General features: G+C 52.5%; 2 protein-coding genes across 2 annotated transcripts; both read right to left on the bottom strand.

The window, feature by feature from the left end:
- Positions 1 to 359: 359 nt before the first annotated feature.
- Positions 360 to 14,533, bottom strand: HYAL3 (hyaluronidase 3). Its single transcript, XM_038771716.1, has 5 exons — positions 14,484 to 14,533; positions 10,559 to 10,620; positions 9,525 to 10,432; positions 873 to 962; positions 360 to 638 (listed from the first exon to the last, which is right to left on the bottom strand). The coding sequence occupies exons 1-5, from the start codon at positions 14,531 to 14,533 to the stop codon at positions 360 to 362; spliced, it is 1,389 nt and encodes a 462-aa protein (XP_038627644.1).
- A 2,620-nt stretch (positions 14,534 to 17,153) lies between these two features.
- On the bottom strand, positions 17,154 to 19,708 carry NAA80 (N-alpha-acetyltransferase 80, NatH catalytic subunit). Its single transcript, XM_038739948.1, has 2 exons — positions 19,549 to 19,708; positions 17,154 to 18,587 (listed from the first exon to the last, which is right to left on the bottom strand). The coding sequence occupies exon 2, from the start codon at positions 18,484 to 18,486 to the stop codon at positions 17,647 to 17,649; it is 840 nt and encodes a 279-aa protein (XP_038595876.1). The 5' UTR covers positions 18,487 to 18,587; positions 19,549 to 19,708; the 3' UTR covers positions 17,154 to 17,646.
- Positions 19,709 to 20,475: the final 767 nt, after the last annotated feature.

Genomic DNA, 20,475 nt, shown 5'->3' with positions numbered 1-20,475 from the left:
TCTAACTGGCTGAGTCAGACCCAGACATTCAGAAATATGGGACTTTTTGGTACAGAAAAATAACCTTCTGGTTGTGGGGGAGATGGGGAGTGAGTGGGGTGGGTATCAGTGGGGAGGGGTCGGGTCTTGGGGTAGGTAGCTGAGGGAAGGGTAGGACACACCTGAGCCGAGCCTCCCAGTGCCAGATGGGTGGGCAGGAGGTGACACATAGAGCGACCCCAAAAGGCTGCCGGCAAGGAAACTGAATTTCCCTACGGAGCCGTGAGGGGGAATCCCCATCCCAAGCCCAGGTGCCATCCTCGGGTATCCGGGGTGCACTGGCAATGGTTCCCGCCCCAGGCCCCCTCCCCGGAAGACCCTCACTCAGGGCCCCGGATAGGCATTTCACAAGCCTTGCCCATCCAGCCATGGTAGCAGTGGCAGTGAAAGGATGGCCAGTTCTCTTTGCCACCTAAGGAAGCACCCTCTGCCCCAGGCTGTAAATGGAGGAAGGTGCCAAGCTGCCCTGGCTCCTGCCTGGCACAGCGCCCGTGGCCATGGCAGAGTTGACGGCTGCAGGCGCGGGCAGCCCTGGTCACATTGAGCACATAGGGGCCCAGGGTACCCATCACGTAATCCCGGAGGCGCCCACACTGCTCCTGTGATGGGGAGAGGGGAAGATGGAGACATGTTTGTGGTGCCCAGACAATTCGCCCTGCCTCCCTCCCAGCCCCTTGGAGAGGGGTCCCAGCTCTGGGGGTCTACCCAGGGCTCCTTCTTGAGCCTGCCGCTAAGACCCAGAATGGGAGAGGCCACCTCAGCCCCTGGAGTGACAAGGGAGAGATCTGGGAGAAGAAAAAGAGGGGTCCAGGCAAAGGGGAGAGGATACTCACAGCTGAGTTGGAAAAGGAGAGATCTCCCCAGAGCACCACGCCAGCAGCTCCCAACGCCACACTCACACCAATGGTCTGAACTAGGTCATCCTGGATGGGGAGAGAGAGAGAAAGAGAGAGATGCAACCCAGGCATCACCTAGAACATCAGGAGGTAAAGCCACATTACATAAGTAATTTACTGATGTCTCTCCTTTGCTAGTCTCTAAGCTCCTCGTGGGCAGGAATTGTGTCTACCTACTCTATTGTAGTGTACTTGCCCAAGTGCTTAGTACAGTGCTCCGCACACAGTAAGCACTCAATAAATACCATTGATGGATTGATTAATTGAGCCACTGGAACCACGCTTATAATGCAGGCAACCCCTGGCCTACCTCTGTGAGTGCTTTGGCCAATGCCCAGTGTCAATCAATCAATCAATCAATCATATTTATTGAGCACTTACTGTGTGCAGAGCACTGTACTAAGCGCTTGGAAAGTACAAGCTGGCAACATATGGAGACAGTCCCTACCCAACAGTGGGCTCACAGTCTAGAAGGGGGAGACAGAGAACAAAACCAAACATACTAAAAAATAAAATAAATAGAATAGATAGGTACAAGTAAAATACCAAAATGTCACATAGCAGTGGGAGTGAAGTGAGGTCCCTATGGTAGCTAGTACCTGCCACTCCCAGAAAATGGGGTGAGTGGGTGATGGGACACTTTTTAATGGTATTTGTTAAGTGCATACTATGTGTCAAACACTGTTCTAAGTGCTGGGGTGGATACAAGTTAATTAGATTGGACACTAACATTGCCTGTTTTAAACCCTGCCTTCCGCCTAACCTTTACTGACTTGAATTTGCTTCTCCTTGCTGAATTTTGAAGGCACGGGAAGCAGAGCGCCAAATAGTGCAGGCTCACACTGTAAGCCCAACCCATGACTACATGCCTCTACAACTTTCCTTGGTTGAGCGTTTGGAAGAGTAGTCTTCTGTCTTCTGTCCAATGCCTTTCTCTTTTCTCTCACTCCAGGGAAGTTTCTGCTCTCATCTCAGGATGGGGCATTTGTCTTTCCTTGGCATTCAGGGATTCACTCGTGGGGGTCAGATGGTTAGGACGGTTAGCAGTGTGGCTTAGTGGATAGAGCACGGGCCTGGGAGCCAGAAGGATCTGGGTTCTAATCCCAGCTCTGCCACGTGTCTGCTGTGTGACCTTGGGCAAGTCACTTCTCTTCTCTGGGCCTCAGTTGCCTCATCTGTAAAATGGGGATTACGAGTGTGAGCACCATGTGGGACAGGGACTGTGTACAACCTGATTAACTTGTATCTACCCCAGCACTTAGAACAGTGCTTGGCACACAGTAAGCGATTAACAAGTGCCATCATCATCATCATCATCATTATTATTATTATTATTATAACCTGAGCCATGGGACATTACCAACACTACACTCATTCCACATTACCAATCAGTGGTATTTACTGAGCGCTTACTAGGTGTCGAGCACTGGATTAAGCATTTGGGAGAGTACAATATAACAGAGATGGTAGGCATGATCCCTGTCCACAAGGCATTTCAAATCTAGTGGACATTGCCCCCCAAGTTCCTGTTTTAGAACCAGGGGGAGAACTGAAGAACTCTGGGGTGGGGAACAGGAAGCCCGAAGACTGGACTAGAAGTCAAGACACCAGGTCCTCAGCCAGGTTCTGACACTTTGGACGAGTCCTTCAACCTATTCCTATCTGAGAAATGGAGGAGAATAATTCCTGTCCTTCCCTACTTCACAGGCACAGTATTTTTGTATTTATCTTTTAAATTGTTTTGTGTCTGTTTTGTTTTAACTTCCTTTCCTTAAGTGCTCTTCTGTGAAAGATTACTATACCTTGTCTTCACTGACACTGTCCTCTGCTGGTATCTATCTCTCTGACCGACCCTGCTCAGTCTCTTTCACAGGCTCCTCCTCTGCCTCCCACCCTCTAACTGTGGGGTCCCTTAAGACTCAGTTCTGGGTTCCCTTCTATTCTACATCTACACCTACTCCCTTGGAGAACTAATTCATTCCCACAGCTTCAACTACTATGTCTACACGGATGATTCCCAACTCCACCTCTCTATCCCCGACCTCTCTCCTTCTCCGCAGTCTCGCATTTCCTCCTCCCTTCAAGACACCTCTATGTGGATGCCCCACTGACACCTCCAACTTAACATGTCCAAAACAGAACTCCTCCTCTTCCCACCCAAACCCTGTCCTCCCCCTTGGCTTTCCTATCACCGGAGACACCACCACAAATCTCCCTGCCTCACAAGCCCATAACCTTGCCATTATCCTCAACTCATTGCTCTCATTAAACCTGCACATTCAGTCTGTCATGAAATCCTACCGGTTCTACCTTCTCAAGATCTCTAGAATTATCCCTCTCCTCTCCATCCAAACTGCTACCACACTCATCCAAGCACTTATAATATCCCGTCTTGACTATGCATCGGTCTCCCACTGATCTCCCTGACTCCTGTCTCTCCCCACCGCCAGTCCATACTTCACTCTGTTGCCCATTTCTCTGAAAAGCTGTTCAATCCATGTCTCCCCATTCCTCAGGAGCTTCTAGTGGTTGCCCATCCACTTTTGCATTAAACAGAAACTCCTTACCATCAACTTTAAGGTAGTCCATCAGCTCTCTCCCTATCACCTTACCTCACTGATCTCCTTCTACAACCTAATCCACACAATTCATTCCTTTAATACCAACCTACTCTCCATACCTTGATCTCATCTAACCCGCCACCAACCCCTGGCCCTCATCCTCCCTCAGGCCTGGATATCCAACAGTCCACTCTTTCCACCTTCAAAACCCTCCTAAAATCACATCTCCTCCAAGAGGCCTTCCCTGAATAAACCCTCATTTTCCCTACCCACCTTCCCCTCTGTGCTATGTACCTGGCTGTGTACCCCTTAAGCACTTTGATACTCACCCCAGTCCCATGGCATCATCATCATCATCAACATCAATCGTATTTATTGAGCACTTACTATGTGCAGAGCACTGTACTAAGCGCTTGGGAAGTACAAATTGGCAACATATAGAGACACTCCCTACCAACAGTGGGCTCACATTCTAAAAGGGGGAGACAGAGAACAAAATCAAACATACTAACAAAATAAAATAAATAGAATAGATATGTACAAGTAAAATAAGTAGAGTAATAAATATGTACAAACATATATACATATATACAGGTGCTGTGGGGAAGGGAAGGAGGTAAGATGGGGGGATGGAGAGGGGGACGAGGGGGAGAGGAAGGAAGGGGCTCAGTCTGGGAAGGCCTCCTGGAGGAGGTGAGCTCTCAGTAGGGCCTTGAAGGGAGGAAGAGAGCTAGCTTGGCGGATGGGCAGAGGGAGGGCATTCCAGGCCCGGGGGATGACGTGGGCCGGGGGTCGATGGCGGGACAGGTGAGAACGAGGTACGGTGAGGAGATTGGCGGTGGAGGAGCGGAGGGTGTGGGTTGGGCTGTAGAAGGAGAGAAGGGAGGTGAGGTAGGAGGGGGCGAGGTGATGGAGAGCCTTGAAGCCCAGGGTGAGGAGTTTCTGCCTGATGTGCAGATTGATAGCCACTGGAGATTTTTGAGGAGGGGAGTAATATGCCCAGAGCAGTTCTGGACAAAGATAATCCGGGCAGCAGCATGAAGTATGGATTGAAATGGAGAGAGACATGAGGATGGGAGATCAGAGAGAAGGCTGATGCAGTAGTCCAGACGGGATAGGATGAGAGCTTGAATGAGCAGGGTAGTGGTATGGATGGAGAGGAAAGGGCGGATCTTGGCAATGTTGCGGAGCTGAGACCGGCAGGTTTTGGTGACGGCTCGGATGTGAGGGGTGAACGAGAGAGCGGAGTCGAGGATGACACCAAGGTTGCGGGCTTGTGAGACGGGAAGGATGGTAGTGCCGTCAACAGAGATGGGAAAGTCAGGGAGAGAGCAAGGTTTGAGAGGGAAGACAAGGAGTTTAGTCTTCGACATGTTGAGCTTTAGGTGGCGGGCAGACATCCAGATGGAGATGTCCTGAAGGCAGGAGGAGATGCGAGCCTGGAGAGAGGGGGAGAGAGCAGGGGCAGAGATGTAGATCTGGGTGTCATCGGCGTAGAGATGATAGTTGAAGCCGTGGGAGCGAATGAGGTCACCAAGGGAGTGCGTGTAGATCGAAAACAGAAGGGGACCAAGCACTGAACCTTGGGGAACCCCCACAGTAAGAGGATGGGAGGGGGAGGAGGAGCCTGCAAAAGAGACTGAGAATGAACGACCGGAGAGGTAAGAGGAGAACCAGGAGAGGACGGAGTCTGTGAAGCCAAGGTCAGATAGCGTGTTGAGGAGAAGGGGGTGGTCCACAGTGTTGAAGGCAGCTGAGAGGTCGAGGAGGATTAGGACAGAGTATGAGCCGTTGGATTTGGCAAGCAGGAGGTCATTGGTGACCTTTGAGAGGGCAGTTTCCGTGGAATGTAGGGGACGGAAGCCAGACTGGAGGGGGTCGAGGAGAGAGTTGTTGTTGAGGAATTCTAGGCAGCACGTGTAGACAACTCGTTCACTTATGTAAATATCCTTATACTCTACCATTTCCCCTTTATGTAATTTATTTTAATGTCTGTCTCCCCTTGTAAACTGTAAGCTCCTTGGTGGCAGGGAATCACATCTACCAATTCTATTATATTGTACTTTTCATTCCTCTTCGTATAGTGCTCTGCAAGCAGTAAGCACTCAATAAATACCACTGATTGAGCGACTGCCTGATTCACTGTCTGTCACCGGTCCCCCTCTCCCCACTTTATTCTTAGATTGGGAGGGGTTTCTAATGTTGCCTCATTTTCACCCTGGACCTCGTACCAAGAACCACGAGCATGAGAAAGGGTGGACTGGGGATGAAATGAGAAGGGTCGGGGGGGAGAGAGAGAAAGAAAGAGGGTTTGGGGGGGGGGGGGGGGTTGCGTGCGTGCGTGCCCTGACTCGAGTTCCATGGCCCTGGCCTCTTGCTACCTTTTGCCTATCCACGAGAACAGTCCACATAACTGCCTCTTTCTGCACCACAAGGCTCAATAGTTGGCCAATAAATAGACTTTACTGCAACTGATCTGGGACAAACTGTTTACCAAATCCTAGTGTTACGGGATCGCCACCAGAAAGGGAGTACTACATAGATGTTAAAGTGCTTTGAGATGCTGAGAAGGCATAAAATGAATCCAAGGGGTTTATTATTATTATTATTATCTTTATCATTATCGCCATTTTCACTGTTCTGGCTCTGCCACTGGTTCCTTGGATGCCTTCCCTGGAAAGCAGTAAGGCCTAGTGGAAAAAGAGCAGGAGCCAAGGAGTCAAGAAAAAAACTCTCGCTTGACCTCACGGCTCCCTCCAGCTATTACCCCATCTCCTTCCTACCATTCCTCTCAAAACTCCTTGACTGAGTTGTCTACACCCACTGCCTACACTTCCTCTCCTTCCCACTCCTCAAGAATCTCCAGTGGTTGCTCATCCACCTCCACGTCAAACAGAAACTCCTTAACATCGGTCCTTAACCTTGCCCCATCCTTCCTTACCTCTCTGATTTCCTACTACAACCCAGCCTTCACTTCGCGAACCTTCACTTCGCTCCTCTAACACCAACTTATTCACTGTACCTCAATCTTGCCTATCTCGCTGCCGACCCCTTGCCGATGTTCTGCCTCTGGCCTGAAACTCCCTCCCTCTTCATATCCAAGAGACAATCACTCTCCCCACCTTCAAAGCCTTAATAAAATCACATCTCCTCCAAGAGGCCTTCCCCGACTAAGCCCTCATTTCCCCTACTCCTCCCTTCTGTGTCATCCTTGCACTTAGAGTTGTACCCTTTATTCACACCACTCTCAGACCCACAGCACTTACGTACACAGCCATAATTTACTTTGTCTGTCTCCCCCTCTAGACTATAAGCTCCTTGTGGGCAAGCAAAGTGTCTACCAACTCTGTTATATTGTACTTTCCCAAGAGCTTAGTACAGTAAGCATTCTTACTTAAACAGTAAGCATTCAATATGATTGACTCTGATCAGAAGACCTGGATTCTAATCCCAGTTCTGCCACTGGCCAACTGTGTGACCCTAGGCAAGTCACTCTACCTCTCTGTACCTCAGTTTCCTCATCTGCAAAATGGGGATAAGATCTCTGCTCTCCCTCCCTCTTAGACTGTGAGTCCTATGTGTGAGAGGGGCTATGTCTATGTGATTATCTTGCATCTACTCCACCACTTAATCATTCAATTGTATTTGTTGAGCGCTTACTGTGTGCAGAGCACTGTAGTACATGCTTGGGAGAGTACAGTATGACAGACACATTCACTGCCCACAATGCGTTTACAGTCTAGAGGGGGAGACAGACATTATTATACATAAATAAATTGCAGATATTACTACTACTAAGGATAGGGTAAAGTGCTTGGATTAACTTGGTAGCAGTTTTGGATGGAGGGGAGAGGGTGGATTTTAGCTATGTTGTGAAGGTTGAATTGACAGGATTTAGTGATAAATCGAATACGTGGGTTGAATGAGAGAGGGGAGTCAAGGATAATGAGGTTAAGGGCTTGTGAAACAGGAAGGATGGTGGTACTATCTACACATAGTCCGCATTTAACTATTACTATCAAGCGCTTAGTACAGTGTTCTGCACACAGTAAGCGCTCGATAAATACGATGGAATGAATTGAATGAATCATCCCACCTACTAGGCCTAAATGAGCTCATCTAGCTCTATCTTTTCTCTTCACGTATAATCAGTGTAATGGGGGGGCTGGCTTGCCTATCAGAGCATGCAGAGTGATGCGATTTAGAGATCGTGATATGTGTACTTCTTCAGAGGTCACCTTCACCTCCTCTATGTTCTCCTGCACCCAAGTCCCCCACATCCCCCTTTTCCTCCTTTCCAGAGGAGGTCTTCCGCCTGCTCTTAAACTCCAACCCCTCTAACTATGCCCTGGACCCTGTCCCTTTTCATCTCTAAAAACATTTACTTCCACCTTCCTCATCTCCTTTAAAGCTATCTTCAACATCTTACTCTCCTCTGGCTCTTCTTCGCTCTGCCTTCAGACAAACCCCAGTCTCCTCTCATGCTAAAAATATCATCCTGCTATAGCCCACTCCTGGCTCGAGCTATTACCATATCTCCATGCTCCCTCCTGTTCCTGTCAAAACTCCTTGAATAGCCAGCTACACGTACTCCCTGAATACAATTTCCCTTCCTCCTCAGCAACTCTCTTCTTGAGCCCCTTCATTCAATACCGAGACCGCGCGGGGTCTCGGATGCCCACCTTCTGGCTAAATCCAATGAGAGGCAACACAAGCCTGGGAGTCAGGAGATTGTGGGTTCTTAATCCCAGCTCTGCCACTTCATCATCATCATCATCATCATCATCAATCGTATTTATTGAGCGCTTACTATGTGCAGAGCACTGTACTAAGCGCTTGGGAAGTACAAATTGGCAACATATACAGTCCCTACCCAACAGTGGGCTCACAGTCTAAAAGGGGGAGACAGAGAACAAAACCAAACATACTAACAAAATAAAATAAATAGAATAGATATGTACAAATAAAATAAATAAATAGAGTAAAAAATATGTACAAACATATATACATATATACAGGTGCTGTGGGGAAGGGAAGGAGGTAAGATGGGGGGGATGGAGAGGGGGACGAGAGGGAGAGGAAGGAAGGGGCTCAGTCTGGGAAGGCCTCCTGGAGGAGGTGAGCTCTCAGCAGGGCCTTGAAGGGAGGAAGAGAGCTAGCTTGGCGGATGGGCAGAGGGAGGGCATTCCAGGCCCGGGGGATGACGTGGGCCGGGGGTCGATGGCGGGACAGGCGAGAGCGAGGTACGGTGAGGAGATCAGCGGTGGAGGAGCGGAGGGTACGGACTGGGCTGTAGAAGGAGAGAAGGGAGACCTGCAGTGTGACCTTGGGCAAGTCACTTCACTTCTCTGTGCCTCAGTTACCTCATCTGTAAAATGGGGAATGAGACTGTGAGCACTGGGTGGGACAGGGATTGGGTCCAACCTCATTGGCTTGTATCCACCCCAGCGTTTACTATAGTGCTTGGCACATACTAAGTGCTTAACAAATACCACAATCATTATTATTATTCTAATCCTCTTTGGTGACCCTGCTAGCCACTCCCTCCCCTAGAACCTCTCTCTGTCCTTTGTTTTACTGACACAGTATTCTTCCCATTCCCTTTCTACAGTTCCTACTCAGTCTTCTTGATTGGGTCTTGGTCCTTCCCTCACCCTTTTAACCGTTCTAGGTCTCCTACTCTTCTTGTTCTAAACTCACTCTCCCAAGGAGCTCAGCTACTCAGATGGTTACGAGAAGCGACCTGGCCTGGTGGAAAGAGCCCCAGGCTGGGAGACAGAAGACCCAGGTTCTAATCTCAGATCTGGGTGACCTTGGGCAAGTCATTTAACTGCTCTGTTTTCCTCAGCTGTAAAATGGGGATAAAATGCTTGCTCTCCCTTCCCCTTAGACTGTGAGCTTCGTACGGGACAGGGACTGTGTCTGACCCGATGATCTCAACTCTCCCCCAGCGTTGACCTCGGGGCTCGGTACCTAGCAAATGTTGAACAAACATCGCAACTGTTATTATTATCATCATCGCTATTACCTGGGACAGGAAGCGGCCAGAGCTACGGTGGGAGAGGCGAGCATAAGCCAGCACGGGCAGGGGGCTCGGACGCCCAAACTGAGCTACCCGGAAGGCTTCTCCCAGCCGGTGCCCAACGTAGCGCTGGCGCTGGGCCGCGGGTAGGCCCGGGGGGAGGTAGATGCTGGGGTAGAGGGCACTGGAGGCCTCCCAGAGCCAACGCAGACGATCATTGCGGGGCCTGTCGGCGGGGTGGCAGCGTCCCGTGTAGTTGCGCCCTGCTCGCCAGGGGTTGAAGCAGCCGGGGAAGCGGTAAAAGCCCCAGAGCCCGCGGGGCCGCAGTGCCCGTCCCAGCCGAAGCGTGTCCTCCATGAACTCCCGGGCTGCCTGCTCAAAACCGGTCTGCGCCACGTGGAGCCGCTGGCTGGGGGCGAGCCACGGGCACTTCTGCTGCAGCCAGGCCAGGGAGGCCTCCCGATAAATCCTCTTGGGTCCCCAGTTGCGACTCCACAGCGGGCGCCACTCCTCCCAGTCCACCACGGCCAGGCCTTCAAAATCCCCACGCAGCAGCTGGCAGATCTGCCTCGCTGCCCGTGCCAGGTGTCGGTCCAGGGGGGCGGCCTGGGGGATGCCTCCGTTCTGCCGAGACCCTGAGGGTGCCAGGTAGGGGTACAACCCAAACTGGTTCTTGTAGAAGATGGAGATGTTCTGACCCCGGAAGCGCTGGGCCCGGTTACTCAGGATGCCAAAGGGTGCCAGGGGCAGAGGTGTCCCGAAGCGGGTCTGGCACCGGGCTGAAGGCACATTCCACACGACCACGAAGGGGCGGTGGGGCGCCCCCGAGGTCTCCCACCCGCTCACCAGACACAGGACCACCCAAGCCCAGAGGGCGAGGCCAGGGCTCCCAGCCATTCCAGGGAAAGGCACACCTGGCAGGGAGAGAGGAAAAGGGGCATGAGAGGCAGAGGAGAAACTTGCGGCAGCCAGTCCCCACACAGCACTCCCTCCCCGCTGCCCAATTCTGAGGGAGAGAGCCAGGACTCTCCCATTCCTACATCTGGAACAGCCTCGTTGCAATGCCCTCTCCAATCCCAGATTCCTCAGGCCTTCCCCACAACTGAGATACCCCAAAGAGACCCCGCCTGGCCAACGTCAGGGAGGGGAGTCCACATGGGGGATGCTCAAAAGCAGGGCTGGTGGGAGTGTTTTTCCCAGAGCGTTTTCAGATTCCCAGACAAGAGATGGACATGATGACCTCTAAAGTGTATTGTTCTGTTTTCTGGGTTCCACATCACCATAAAAGCCAGGACGACAGGAGCTCTGGGAGCGAGAAGGCAGCCCCCTGCTCCCTTCTCCTGTCTCCACAGGGGAAATAGAGACAGTCACTAGCATCATCATCAATGGTATTTACTGAGCCTTTACTGTGTACAGGGCATTGTACTAATAGCTTGGGGGAGTACAATAAAATCAATCAATCGTATTTATTGAGCGCTTACTGTGTGCAGAGCACTGTACTAAGCGCTTGGGAAGTACAAGTTACAAGTTACAAGAAGTACAAGTTACAATAAAAGAGGATTGGTAGACACGTTCCCCGTCCACAACAAGCTTACAGTCACCCCACCCCCGTAGCACCCCATTCCCAGCTTGGCTCGAAACACTCGAGGCAGAAAACACCATCTCCCTCAGGAATTGGAAGTTGGAGGGCAGAGATCACATTTTTTACTTCTATTGTAATATTCTCCAAGTGCCTAGTACAGTGCTCTGATAGAGCAGACTGCAGGACCGAGGATCTGCGGGGAGAAATTATATAGGATTAAATATTATGAGGTGACATGCCCTAGTGGAAAGAACACGGGCTTGGGAGTCAGGAGACCTGGGTTCTAATCCAGGCTCTGTCACTCACCTGTGGTGTGACCTTGGGCAAGTCACTTCTCTGTGCTTCATCTGCAAAATGGGGACAGAATACCTGTGCTCCCTCCCCCTCAGACAGCGGGAGGAGGACTGTGTCTTATCTGATTGTATTGCATCTATGCCATTGCTTGGCACATAGTAAGTGCTTAACAAATACTAATCAATCAATCAATCGTATTTATTGAGCGCTTACTGTGTGCAGAGCACTGTACTAAGCGCTTGGGAAGTTCAAGTTGGCAACATATAGAGACAGTCCCTACCCAACAGTGGGCTCACAGTCTAGAAGGGGGAGACAGAGAACAAAACCAAACATATTAACAAAATAAAATAAATAGAATAGATGTGTACAAGTAAAATAGAGTAATAAATATGTACAAACATATATACATATATACAGGTGCTGTGGGGAAGGGAAGGAGGTAAGACAGGGGGATGGAGAGGGGGACGAGGGGGAGAGGAAAGAGGGGGCTCAGTCTGGGAAGGCCTCCTGGAGGAGGTGAGCTCTCAGTAGGGCCTTGAAGGGAGGAAGAGAACTAGCTTGGCGGATGTGGGGAGGGAGGGCATTCCAGGCCCGGGGGATGACGTAGGCCGGGGGTCGATGGCAGGACAGGCGAGAACGAGGCACGGTGAGGAGATTAGCAGCAGAAGAGCGGAGGGTGCGGGCTGGGCTGGGCTGTAGAAGGAGAGAAGGGAGGTGAGGTAGGAGGGGGCGAGGTGATGGAGAGCCTTGAAGCCCAGGGGGAGGAGTTTCTGTCTGATGCGCAGGTTGATTGGTAGCCACTAGAGATTTTTGAGGAGGGGAGTAACGTGCCCAGAGCGTTTCTGGACAAAGACAATCCGGGCAGCGGCATGAAGTATGTATTGAAGTGGGGAGAGACACGAGGATGGGAGATCAGAGAGTAGTCCAGACGGGATAGGATGAGAGCTTGAACGAGCAGGGTAGCGGTGTGGATGGAGAGGAAAGGGCGGATCTTGGCAATGTTGTGGAGCTGAGACCGGCAGGTTTTGGTGACGGCTTGGATGTGAGGGGTGAATGAGAGAGCGGAGTCGAGGATGACACCAAGGTTGTGGGCTTGTGAGACGGGAAGGGTGGTAGTGCCGTCAACAGTGATGGGAAAGTCAGGGAGAGGGCAAGGTTTGGGAGGGAAGACAAGGAGTTCAGTCTTGAACATGTTGAGTTTTAGGTGGCAGGCAGACATCCAGATGGAGATGTCCTGAAGGCAGGAGGAGATGCGAGCCTGGAGGGAGGGGGAGAGAGCAGGGGCAGAGATGTAGATCTGGGTGTCATCAGCGTAGAGATGGTAGTTGAAGCCGTGGGAGCGAATGAGGTCACCAAGGGAGTGAGTGTAGATCGAGAGCAGAAGGGGACCAAGCACTGAACCTTGGGGAACCCCCACAGTAAGGGGATGGGAGGGGGAGGAGGAGCCTGCAAAAGAGACTGAGAATGAACGACCGGAGAGATAAGAGGAGAACCAGGAGAGGACGGAGTCTGTGAAGCCAAGGTTGGATAGTGTGTTGAGGAGAAGGGGGTGGTCCACAGTGTCGAAGGCAGCTGAGAGGTAGAGGAGGATTAGGACAGAGTATGAGCCGTTGGATTTGGCAAGCAGGAGGTCATTGGTGACCTTTGGGAGGGCAGTTTCCGTGAAATGTAGGGGACGGAAGCCAGACTGGAGGGGGTCGAGGAGAGAGTTGGTGTTGAGGAATCCGAGGCAGCGCGTGTAGACAACTCGTTCAAGGAGTTTGGAAAGGAATGGTAGGAGGGAGATGGGGCGATAACTAGAAGGTGAGGTGGGGTCAAGAGAGGGTTTTTTTAGGATGGGAGAGACATGGGCATGTTTGAAGGCAGAGGGGAAGGAACCAGTGGAGAGTGAGCGGTTGAAGATGGAAGTTAAGGAGGGGAGAAGGGACGGAGAGAGAGATTTCATGAGATGAGAAGGAATGGGGTCAGAAGCACAGGTGGCCGGAGTAGCACTTGAGAGGAGGGAGGAGAGCTCCTCTGAGGATACTGCTGGGAAGGATGGGAGAGTAGCAGAGAGTGTTGAGACCGGGGGCTTGGAGAAGTGCGGGGAGTGACTTTGGGGAGGTCGGAACTGATGGATTTAATTTTATTAATGAAGTAGGAGGCCAGATCGTTGGGGGTGAGGGAAGGAGGAGGGGGAGGGACCGGGGGCCTGAGAAGGGAGTTGAATGTACGGAAGAGCTGACGGGGATGATGGGCATGGGTGTCAATAAGGGAGGAGAAATAGTTTTGTCTGGCAGAGGAGAGGGCTGAGTTAAGGCAGGAAAGGACAAACTTGAAGTGAACAAGGTTGGCATGGTGTTTAGACTTTCGCCAGCAGCGTTTGGCAGCTCAAGCATAAGAGCGAAGGAGGCAGACAGTGGCAGTGATCCATGGCTGAGGGTTAGTGGTACGAGAGCAGCGAAGGGAAAGAGGAGCAAGTGAGTCTAGCTGAGTAGAAAGGGTAGAGTTCAGAGCAGTAATCTGATCATCAAGACTGGGTAGAGAGGAGAGGGAGGCAAGGTGGGGCGTGAGGCGCTCAGAAAGATGGATGGGGACAAGAGAGCGGAGATCTCTGTGAGGGAGTAATATGGATTTACAGGGGAAAGGAGTGTGAGTGAGGAGGCAGGTGAGAAGATTATGATCAGAGAGAGGGATTTCAGAGTTGGTGAGGGTGGACACAGTGCAGCAGTAGGAGATGATGAGGTCGAGGGTATGACCAAGTTGGTGAGTGGGTGAGGTGGGGTGGAGCAAGAGGTTGGCAGCGTCGAGGAGAGATAGAAGGTGGGCGGCAGAGGAGTCATCAGGGATATCCATTATTAGTATATAGTAATATATAGCATATATAATATATAGTAATATATAGTATTAGATATTAGTATACTAATAATACTAATAAATTATACTTTACAGTGGTTTGCAAAGTGCTACTTACACTCTTTCTTCCCTGTCAGTTAACGTTCCCGCTGGGGCGTGGAGTATAATGTAGGGAAGTAACATGGTACCTGTGAAGGTTTTTTTGAAGCCTAGGGCCCAACTATAGCCATAGTGACCACTGCCTAGTGCCATACCTGGGCCATAGCTCCATAACCCAGAAGGTGGACATCTTGGTAGCCACCATGGTCTTTACCAGGGGCAGGTATTTTTGAAGATTCCTGTTGGGCCCATCCCCAACACAGAATGCCCTAGGGGGTGCTTCGGTCCAAAACCTTCACCCTGATGGCATGGCCCCAGGAGACAGAGCCCAGGACTAAAGCCCAGGTCTTCTGATCCCCAAAGTGGTGGTTTTTCCACATGAGGTGCTCAATAAATCCCGTTGATAATAATAATAATGGTAATGATGATGATATTTGTTAAGCGCTTACTATGTGCCAAGCACTGTTCTAAGCACTGGGATAGATCCGAGGTAATCAGGTTGTCCCACATGGGGCTCACAGTCTTAACCCCCATTTTCCAGATGAGGTAACCGAGGCCCAGAGAAGTGAAGTGACTTGGCCAAGGTCACATAGCAGACAAGTGGCGGAGCGGGGATTAGAACCCATGTCCTCTGACCCCCAAGCCCAGGCTCTTGCTTGAGCCTTTAATGTAGGGGTGGGAGCATGTCCGGGAGAACTCAGGCTGATTCCATGACTAGCAGGAGAGGGAAAATGCTTGCATGGATGTCAGATGAGCTGAACTAAGCAGAGAGCTCTGTGCTACCTCGAGACATTGCTCCCTTCTGGAGATGTTCTGGGATCTCGGGCCCCAGCAAGGAGCTGAGTAACTCCCGAGACGAGACAGGGCCAGGGGTCTGAATCCCAGGGAGTCTCTCTAGCCTACCCTGGGGGGTCTGTAGGAGGGAGACAGGCCCTGGGCCAGATTGAGCCAGAAACATGGGCGATTTCACTACCGGGGTAAGTAAAAGGGACTCTGGTCCCCAAGGCCTTCAAAATTAGTACCAGATCTTTGTTGCAGCTGTAATGGAATTGGTGTGTGGGTGTCCCAACAATACGCTCAGTTTAGGAAGGTCAGCTCTTCCCTCTCTGCAGTTCCTCACCTCGGACAGGGAGAAAATGGACAAATCAGACAGAGTGACATGGGTATTAATGGCGGGGGGAAGAGCCCGAAGCACTTAGCACTTCCCTCACTCCCTTCTGTGTCACCTTTTGCACTTGGCTTTGCTCTTTATTCAATCCCTCCCTCAGCCCTGCGGCACTTATGTACATATCCCACGGCTTCAACTATCATCTCTACACTGATGACACCCAAATCTACATCTTTGCCCCTGCTCTCTCCCCCTCTCTCCAGGCTCGCATCTCCTCCTGCCTTCAGGACATCTCCATCTGGATGTCTGCCCGCCACCTAAAACTCAACATGTCCACGACTGAACTCCTTGTCTTCCCTCCCAAACCCTGCCCTCTCCCTGACTTTCCCATCACTGTTGACGGCACTACCATCCTTCCCGTCTCACAAGCCCGCAAACTTGGTGTCATCCTCAACTCCGCTCTCTCATTCACCCCACATCCAAGCCATCACTAAAATCTGCCGGTCTCAGCTCCGCAACATTGTCAAGATCCGCCCTTTCCTCTCCATCCAAACCGCTACCCTGCTCGTTCAAGCTCTCATCTTATCCCGTCTGGATTACTGAATCAGCCTCCTCTCTGATCTCCCATCCTCGTGTCTCTCCCCACTTCAATCCACACTTCATGCCGCTGCCCGGATTGTCTTTGTCCAGAAACGCTCTGGGCATGTTACTCCCCTCCTCAAAAATCTCCAGTGGCTACCAGTCAACCTGCGCATCAGGCAGAAACTCCTCACCCTGGGCTTCAAGGCTGTCCATCACCTCGTCCCCTCCTACCTCACCTCCCTTCTCTCCTTCTCCAGCCCAGCCCGCACCCTCTGCTCCTCTGCCGCTAATCTCCTCACCGTGCCTCGCTCTCGCCCGTCCCGCCATCGACCCCGGGCCCACGTCATCCCCCTGGCCTGGAATGCCCTCCCTCCCCACATCCGCCAAGCTAGCTCTCTTCCTCCCTTCAAGGCCCTACTGAGAGCTCACCTCCTCCAGGAGGCCTTCCCAGACTGAGCCCCCTCCTTCCTCTCCCCCTCATCCCCCTCTCCATCCCCCCATCTTACCTCCTTCCTTTCCCCACAGCACCTGTATATATGTTTGTACATATTCATTACTGTATTTATTTATTTTACTTGTACATATCTATTCTATTTATTTTATTTTGTGAGTATGTCTGGTTTTGTTCTCTGTCACCCCCTTCTAGACTGTGAGCCCACTGTTGGTTAGGGGCTGTCTCTATATGTTGCCAACTTGTACTTCCCAAGCACTTAGTACAGTGCTCTGCACACAGTAAGCGCTCAATAAATACGATTGATTGATATCCACATTATTTTTATATTAACATCTGTCTCCCCTTCTAGACTATAAGCTTGCTGTAGGCAGGGAACTTGTTTACCAACTCTGCTATAGTGTACTCTCCCGAGAACTTAGTACGGTGCTCTGCACACAGTGAGCGTTCAATAAGTACAATTGACTGATTTATAAGTACACATCTTGAAACGCTGTTGCTTCCCCACTCCCCGCTAGGCCGGAGGCTCCTTGAGGGCAAGGATCGTGTCTAACTCTCCTGTACTGTCTCAACGGCTTACTTAACACAGTGCTCTGCACACAGTAAGTGCTCAACAGATGCTGTTGATTGAGTGGATGCCCGCTAAACATGAAACCGAAACAACAGCAAGTCATTAACCCTCCTGGACCAGGTTTATTCCAGCTATTCACATTCAACACTGTGGGCTGGCATGGCCCTAGACAGAGCGACTCAGGGGCCACGTGGGGGAAAGGACTTGGTTCCCGTCTCCCAGTCGCCTCGATTCCCAGGCAGCTGCAGGGTAGCTTGGGACCACCAGGGAGTGGCTGGGGCTGCGCAGATTCTCTCCCAAGGGCAGCTAGGGAGACGGAGGCTGGGGGGTCCAAGATTCCAATTTGGGTCTCTCCAGCTCTCGGCGATGGCCACTCGTGGATCCCGGAAGGGTCAGACCGCTAGCTCCTCAGAGGGCCCTGCCCAAGTCATGGGCTCCTTGGCCTTTGCTTCCCTCTGCCCGGGGGCAGAGTACTCCACGAAGCTGGCACCACCTGGGCTCTTTCGGGGCCTCCCCCAGGGCCCCCAACAACAAGACCCTGTAACTGCCCAGCCCAAGGGGTGAAGGCAGACAGCTGTAAGCCCTCCTCCCGAGCCCCCGCAGCCATCAGATATCCTTCTTCATCCAGAAGATGGGGCGGCCCCGCAGGTCCCGGTATGGGGTCTTCCAGAGGGTCTGTCCCATACAGGACACGGGCCCATGATGGGAGAGAACTGAAGGTCGGAAGCAATCAGTAGGGAGATCTGGGGGCAATGGTGGGGGTATAGGAGGAACCTGTATGGCGTAGGAAGGAGTAGAAGATCGGGGGAGGGCAGGAGGAGGAGGGGGAGGAGGCGGAGGAGGGGCTGCGGGAAGTGATGTGGGGGTGAGACCGAGCCCCTCCTTCGCACTGGGAAGGCTTGGGGGGCCAGGCCTCAGACCACTAGGCCCCTGAGGAGGATCTCTGGGGAGGGAGGTTGGGCCGGAGGTGGCCTGGAGGAAGGCAGCGGGTAGGGCAGTGCTGCAGAAAGCCACACTTCGCACTGGCTCGCTCAGGACGTAACCCAGGTGAGCATAGAAGTGCTGCTTGTTGCGGGTAATGAGGTGCAGCTGGCGGAAGCCACGGGCCCGGGCATAACCCTCTGTGGCCTCCAGGAGCCGGCGGCCATAACCCTGGCCCCGCCAGGCCCGGGACACAACCACCGTCTCCAGAAAGAGGCTGTGGGGCTGGCCCGTGACCCGGGAGAGGCGGGCGTGACCCAGGAGGCGAACGGGGGCTCCGGGGGCCAAGGGAGCCTGCAGCAGCCCCAGGGACAGGGGGAAGGTGTCCGAAGACTGGCGCAGGGTGTGCTGGCGGGAGGCCCGGCTGCGCGGCCACTCCTCATTGATGAGGTCTACGCAGGCGTCCAGCAGGTCCGGGTGCCTGTGGAGCGGCTCCAGGGTCAGCCCCTCGGGGGCCGAGCCCATCTTCTCTCCGGTAGGGACAGCTGCCCGTCACAGGCAGCTTGGGCCCCGGTGCCAACCTAGTCCTGGCTCAGCCCAGGGCTCCCGACAGATGGACCGGAGGCCTGAAAGTCAACGACAGAAGCAGGGTCCTACCCGGGCTACCCCCAGTCTGACTTCCACCGCACCGGGGAGGCCCCACCCCAGGATCCTCTTGCGCCCAAATCCCCCCGACTTGCATCTATGGGGTTGCACAAGAGGAAACCGTTCAGGGCTCTGGTTGAGGCCCTCCATGTCTCTTAGAGACCTCATCGGGAGGGGACCCCCTTTTCCAAAGGCCCTGAGGAGACTGCACCCAGAGATGAAGCTGGGGGCAAGAACCCCAGGAACCCGGCCCCCCCAGCAGCAGGCTGAGAGGGCACGTGCTTCCCCACGGTTTCCCCGTGAAGATCCCGGGAGCAGGCGCCAGGCCCGGTCTCGAGCTCGGCCGGCTGAAAGGCGAGATCTGGCTCGCTGGCCCGGGTGCTCAGCGGGTCTTCACCGAATTCTCAGAGGGACGGGACCCAGGGCCTCTGCCTTCCAGAAGGGACGCTTCATTGCCGAGTTCCCTTTCCGGTTCATGCCCACGGAATTGCACAGCCAGCCCCAGCCAGGGCCTAGGCAGCACACATAGCTTCCGCCCCTCTTGTGCAGAGGTTCAACAGTCCACACCCCTCCGTTCCCCCTCACTCCTCCCGTGCCCTCAGACCCGCTCCGAGCCCTGAGCCCCACCCTCATCTAACAATCCCGTGCTACAGGCCTGGTCAGAAGGCTGCCCCTACAGACCAGATTTCACCCCCTTGACCCCAGGGCAGAGCCAGCTCCATCTGGCTCCCAATAAAGTGTAGGTCAAATCCATCAACCACCAGTCAGGAATCACTCTGCTAGCCTCAGCTCTAAGTTTCCAGTCAGCACAGAAGTCACAGCCACGTAGCACGCTCCGTCTAGCCCCAAAGTCCTGCCAACGGCCTCTTCTCGAGGACCATATACAGAGAGGTGGGCCCTGCAGAGAAGTGGGAGGTAAAGGAACAAGAAAAGGGACGATACCTGTCCAGGCCGTAGCTTCTGCCTCCACCGTGCTCGCCAGGCCCACCCAGCTGCCCTGTGGGAGCCTTTGGCCAAGACCCTGCAACCTCCTCCTGCTTCTCCTTTGCACCAGCTCAGGTTCTGGTAGGAGGGAGGAAGCAGCAACGGTTTTTTCTCTCCTCGGACAATTTGGGTTTAACTCCTTCGGTGCTGGCTGAGAGAGCGAGCCACTTGGACACGCTGCCGGTGGGCTGGAAAATGACCTGGTCTCATACCTCTTTTAAAATAAAAGTTCACCTGTTCCCTGTCATGACTGTGGATATATGTATATGTGTGTATATACATGTCTATACATACATATATATGTGTGTGTATAATTATACACACACACACACGCACTCGTCACTCCAGAATGTCAGATCAATCAGTCTGTCTTGTCTCCACTGACAGACAGGAAGCTCCCTAAAGGCCTTCCCAGACTGAACCCCCCTCCCCTCCCCATCACCCCCACTCCCTCCCTCTGTCCTACCCCCTTCCCCTCCCCACGGCACTTGTGTATATTTGTACATATTTATTACTCTACTGATTTTATTAATATGTATATATCTATAATTCTATTCATCTATTTTGATGGTATTGACACCTGTTTACTTGTTTTGTTTTGTTGTCTGTCTCCCCCTTCTACACTGTGAGCCAGTTGTTGGGTAGCAACTCTGTTGCCGAATTGTACTTTCCAGGCGCTTGGTACAGTGCTCTGCACACAGTAAGTGCTCAGCACACAGTAAGTGCTCAATAAGTACGACTGAATGAATGAAGACAGGGCCATCTCTTCTCAAAAATGTACCCTAAGGCAAGTGGCTTCTCTCTGAATGTCAATAGGTAGAATGGCTGACCTTCCCTTTGGAGTGATGAGCAGGGAACAACGGCACTTTTCCCCCCTCTCTCCAG

This window comes from Tachyglossus aculeatus, chromosome X1 (genome assembly GCF_015852505.1).
Source record: "Tachyglossus aculeatus isolate mTacAcu1 chromosome X1, mTacAcu1.pri, whole genome shotgun sequence".
NCBI lineage: Eukaryota > Metazoa > Chordata > Mammalia > Monotremata > Tachyglossidae > Tachyglossus > Tachyglossus aculeatus.
The sequence above is the reverse complement of the archived record's forward strand: the minus strand, read 5'-3'. Positions and strand labels throughout refer to the sequence as shown.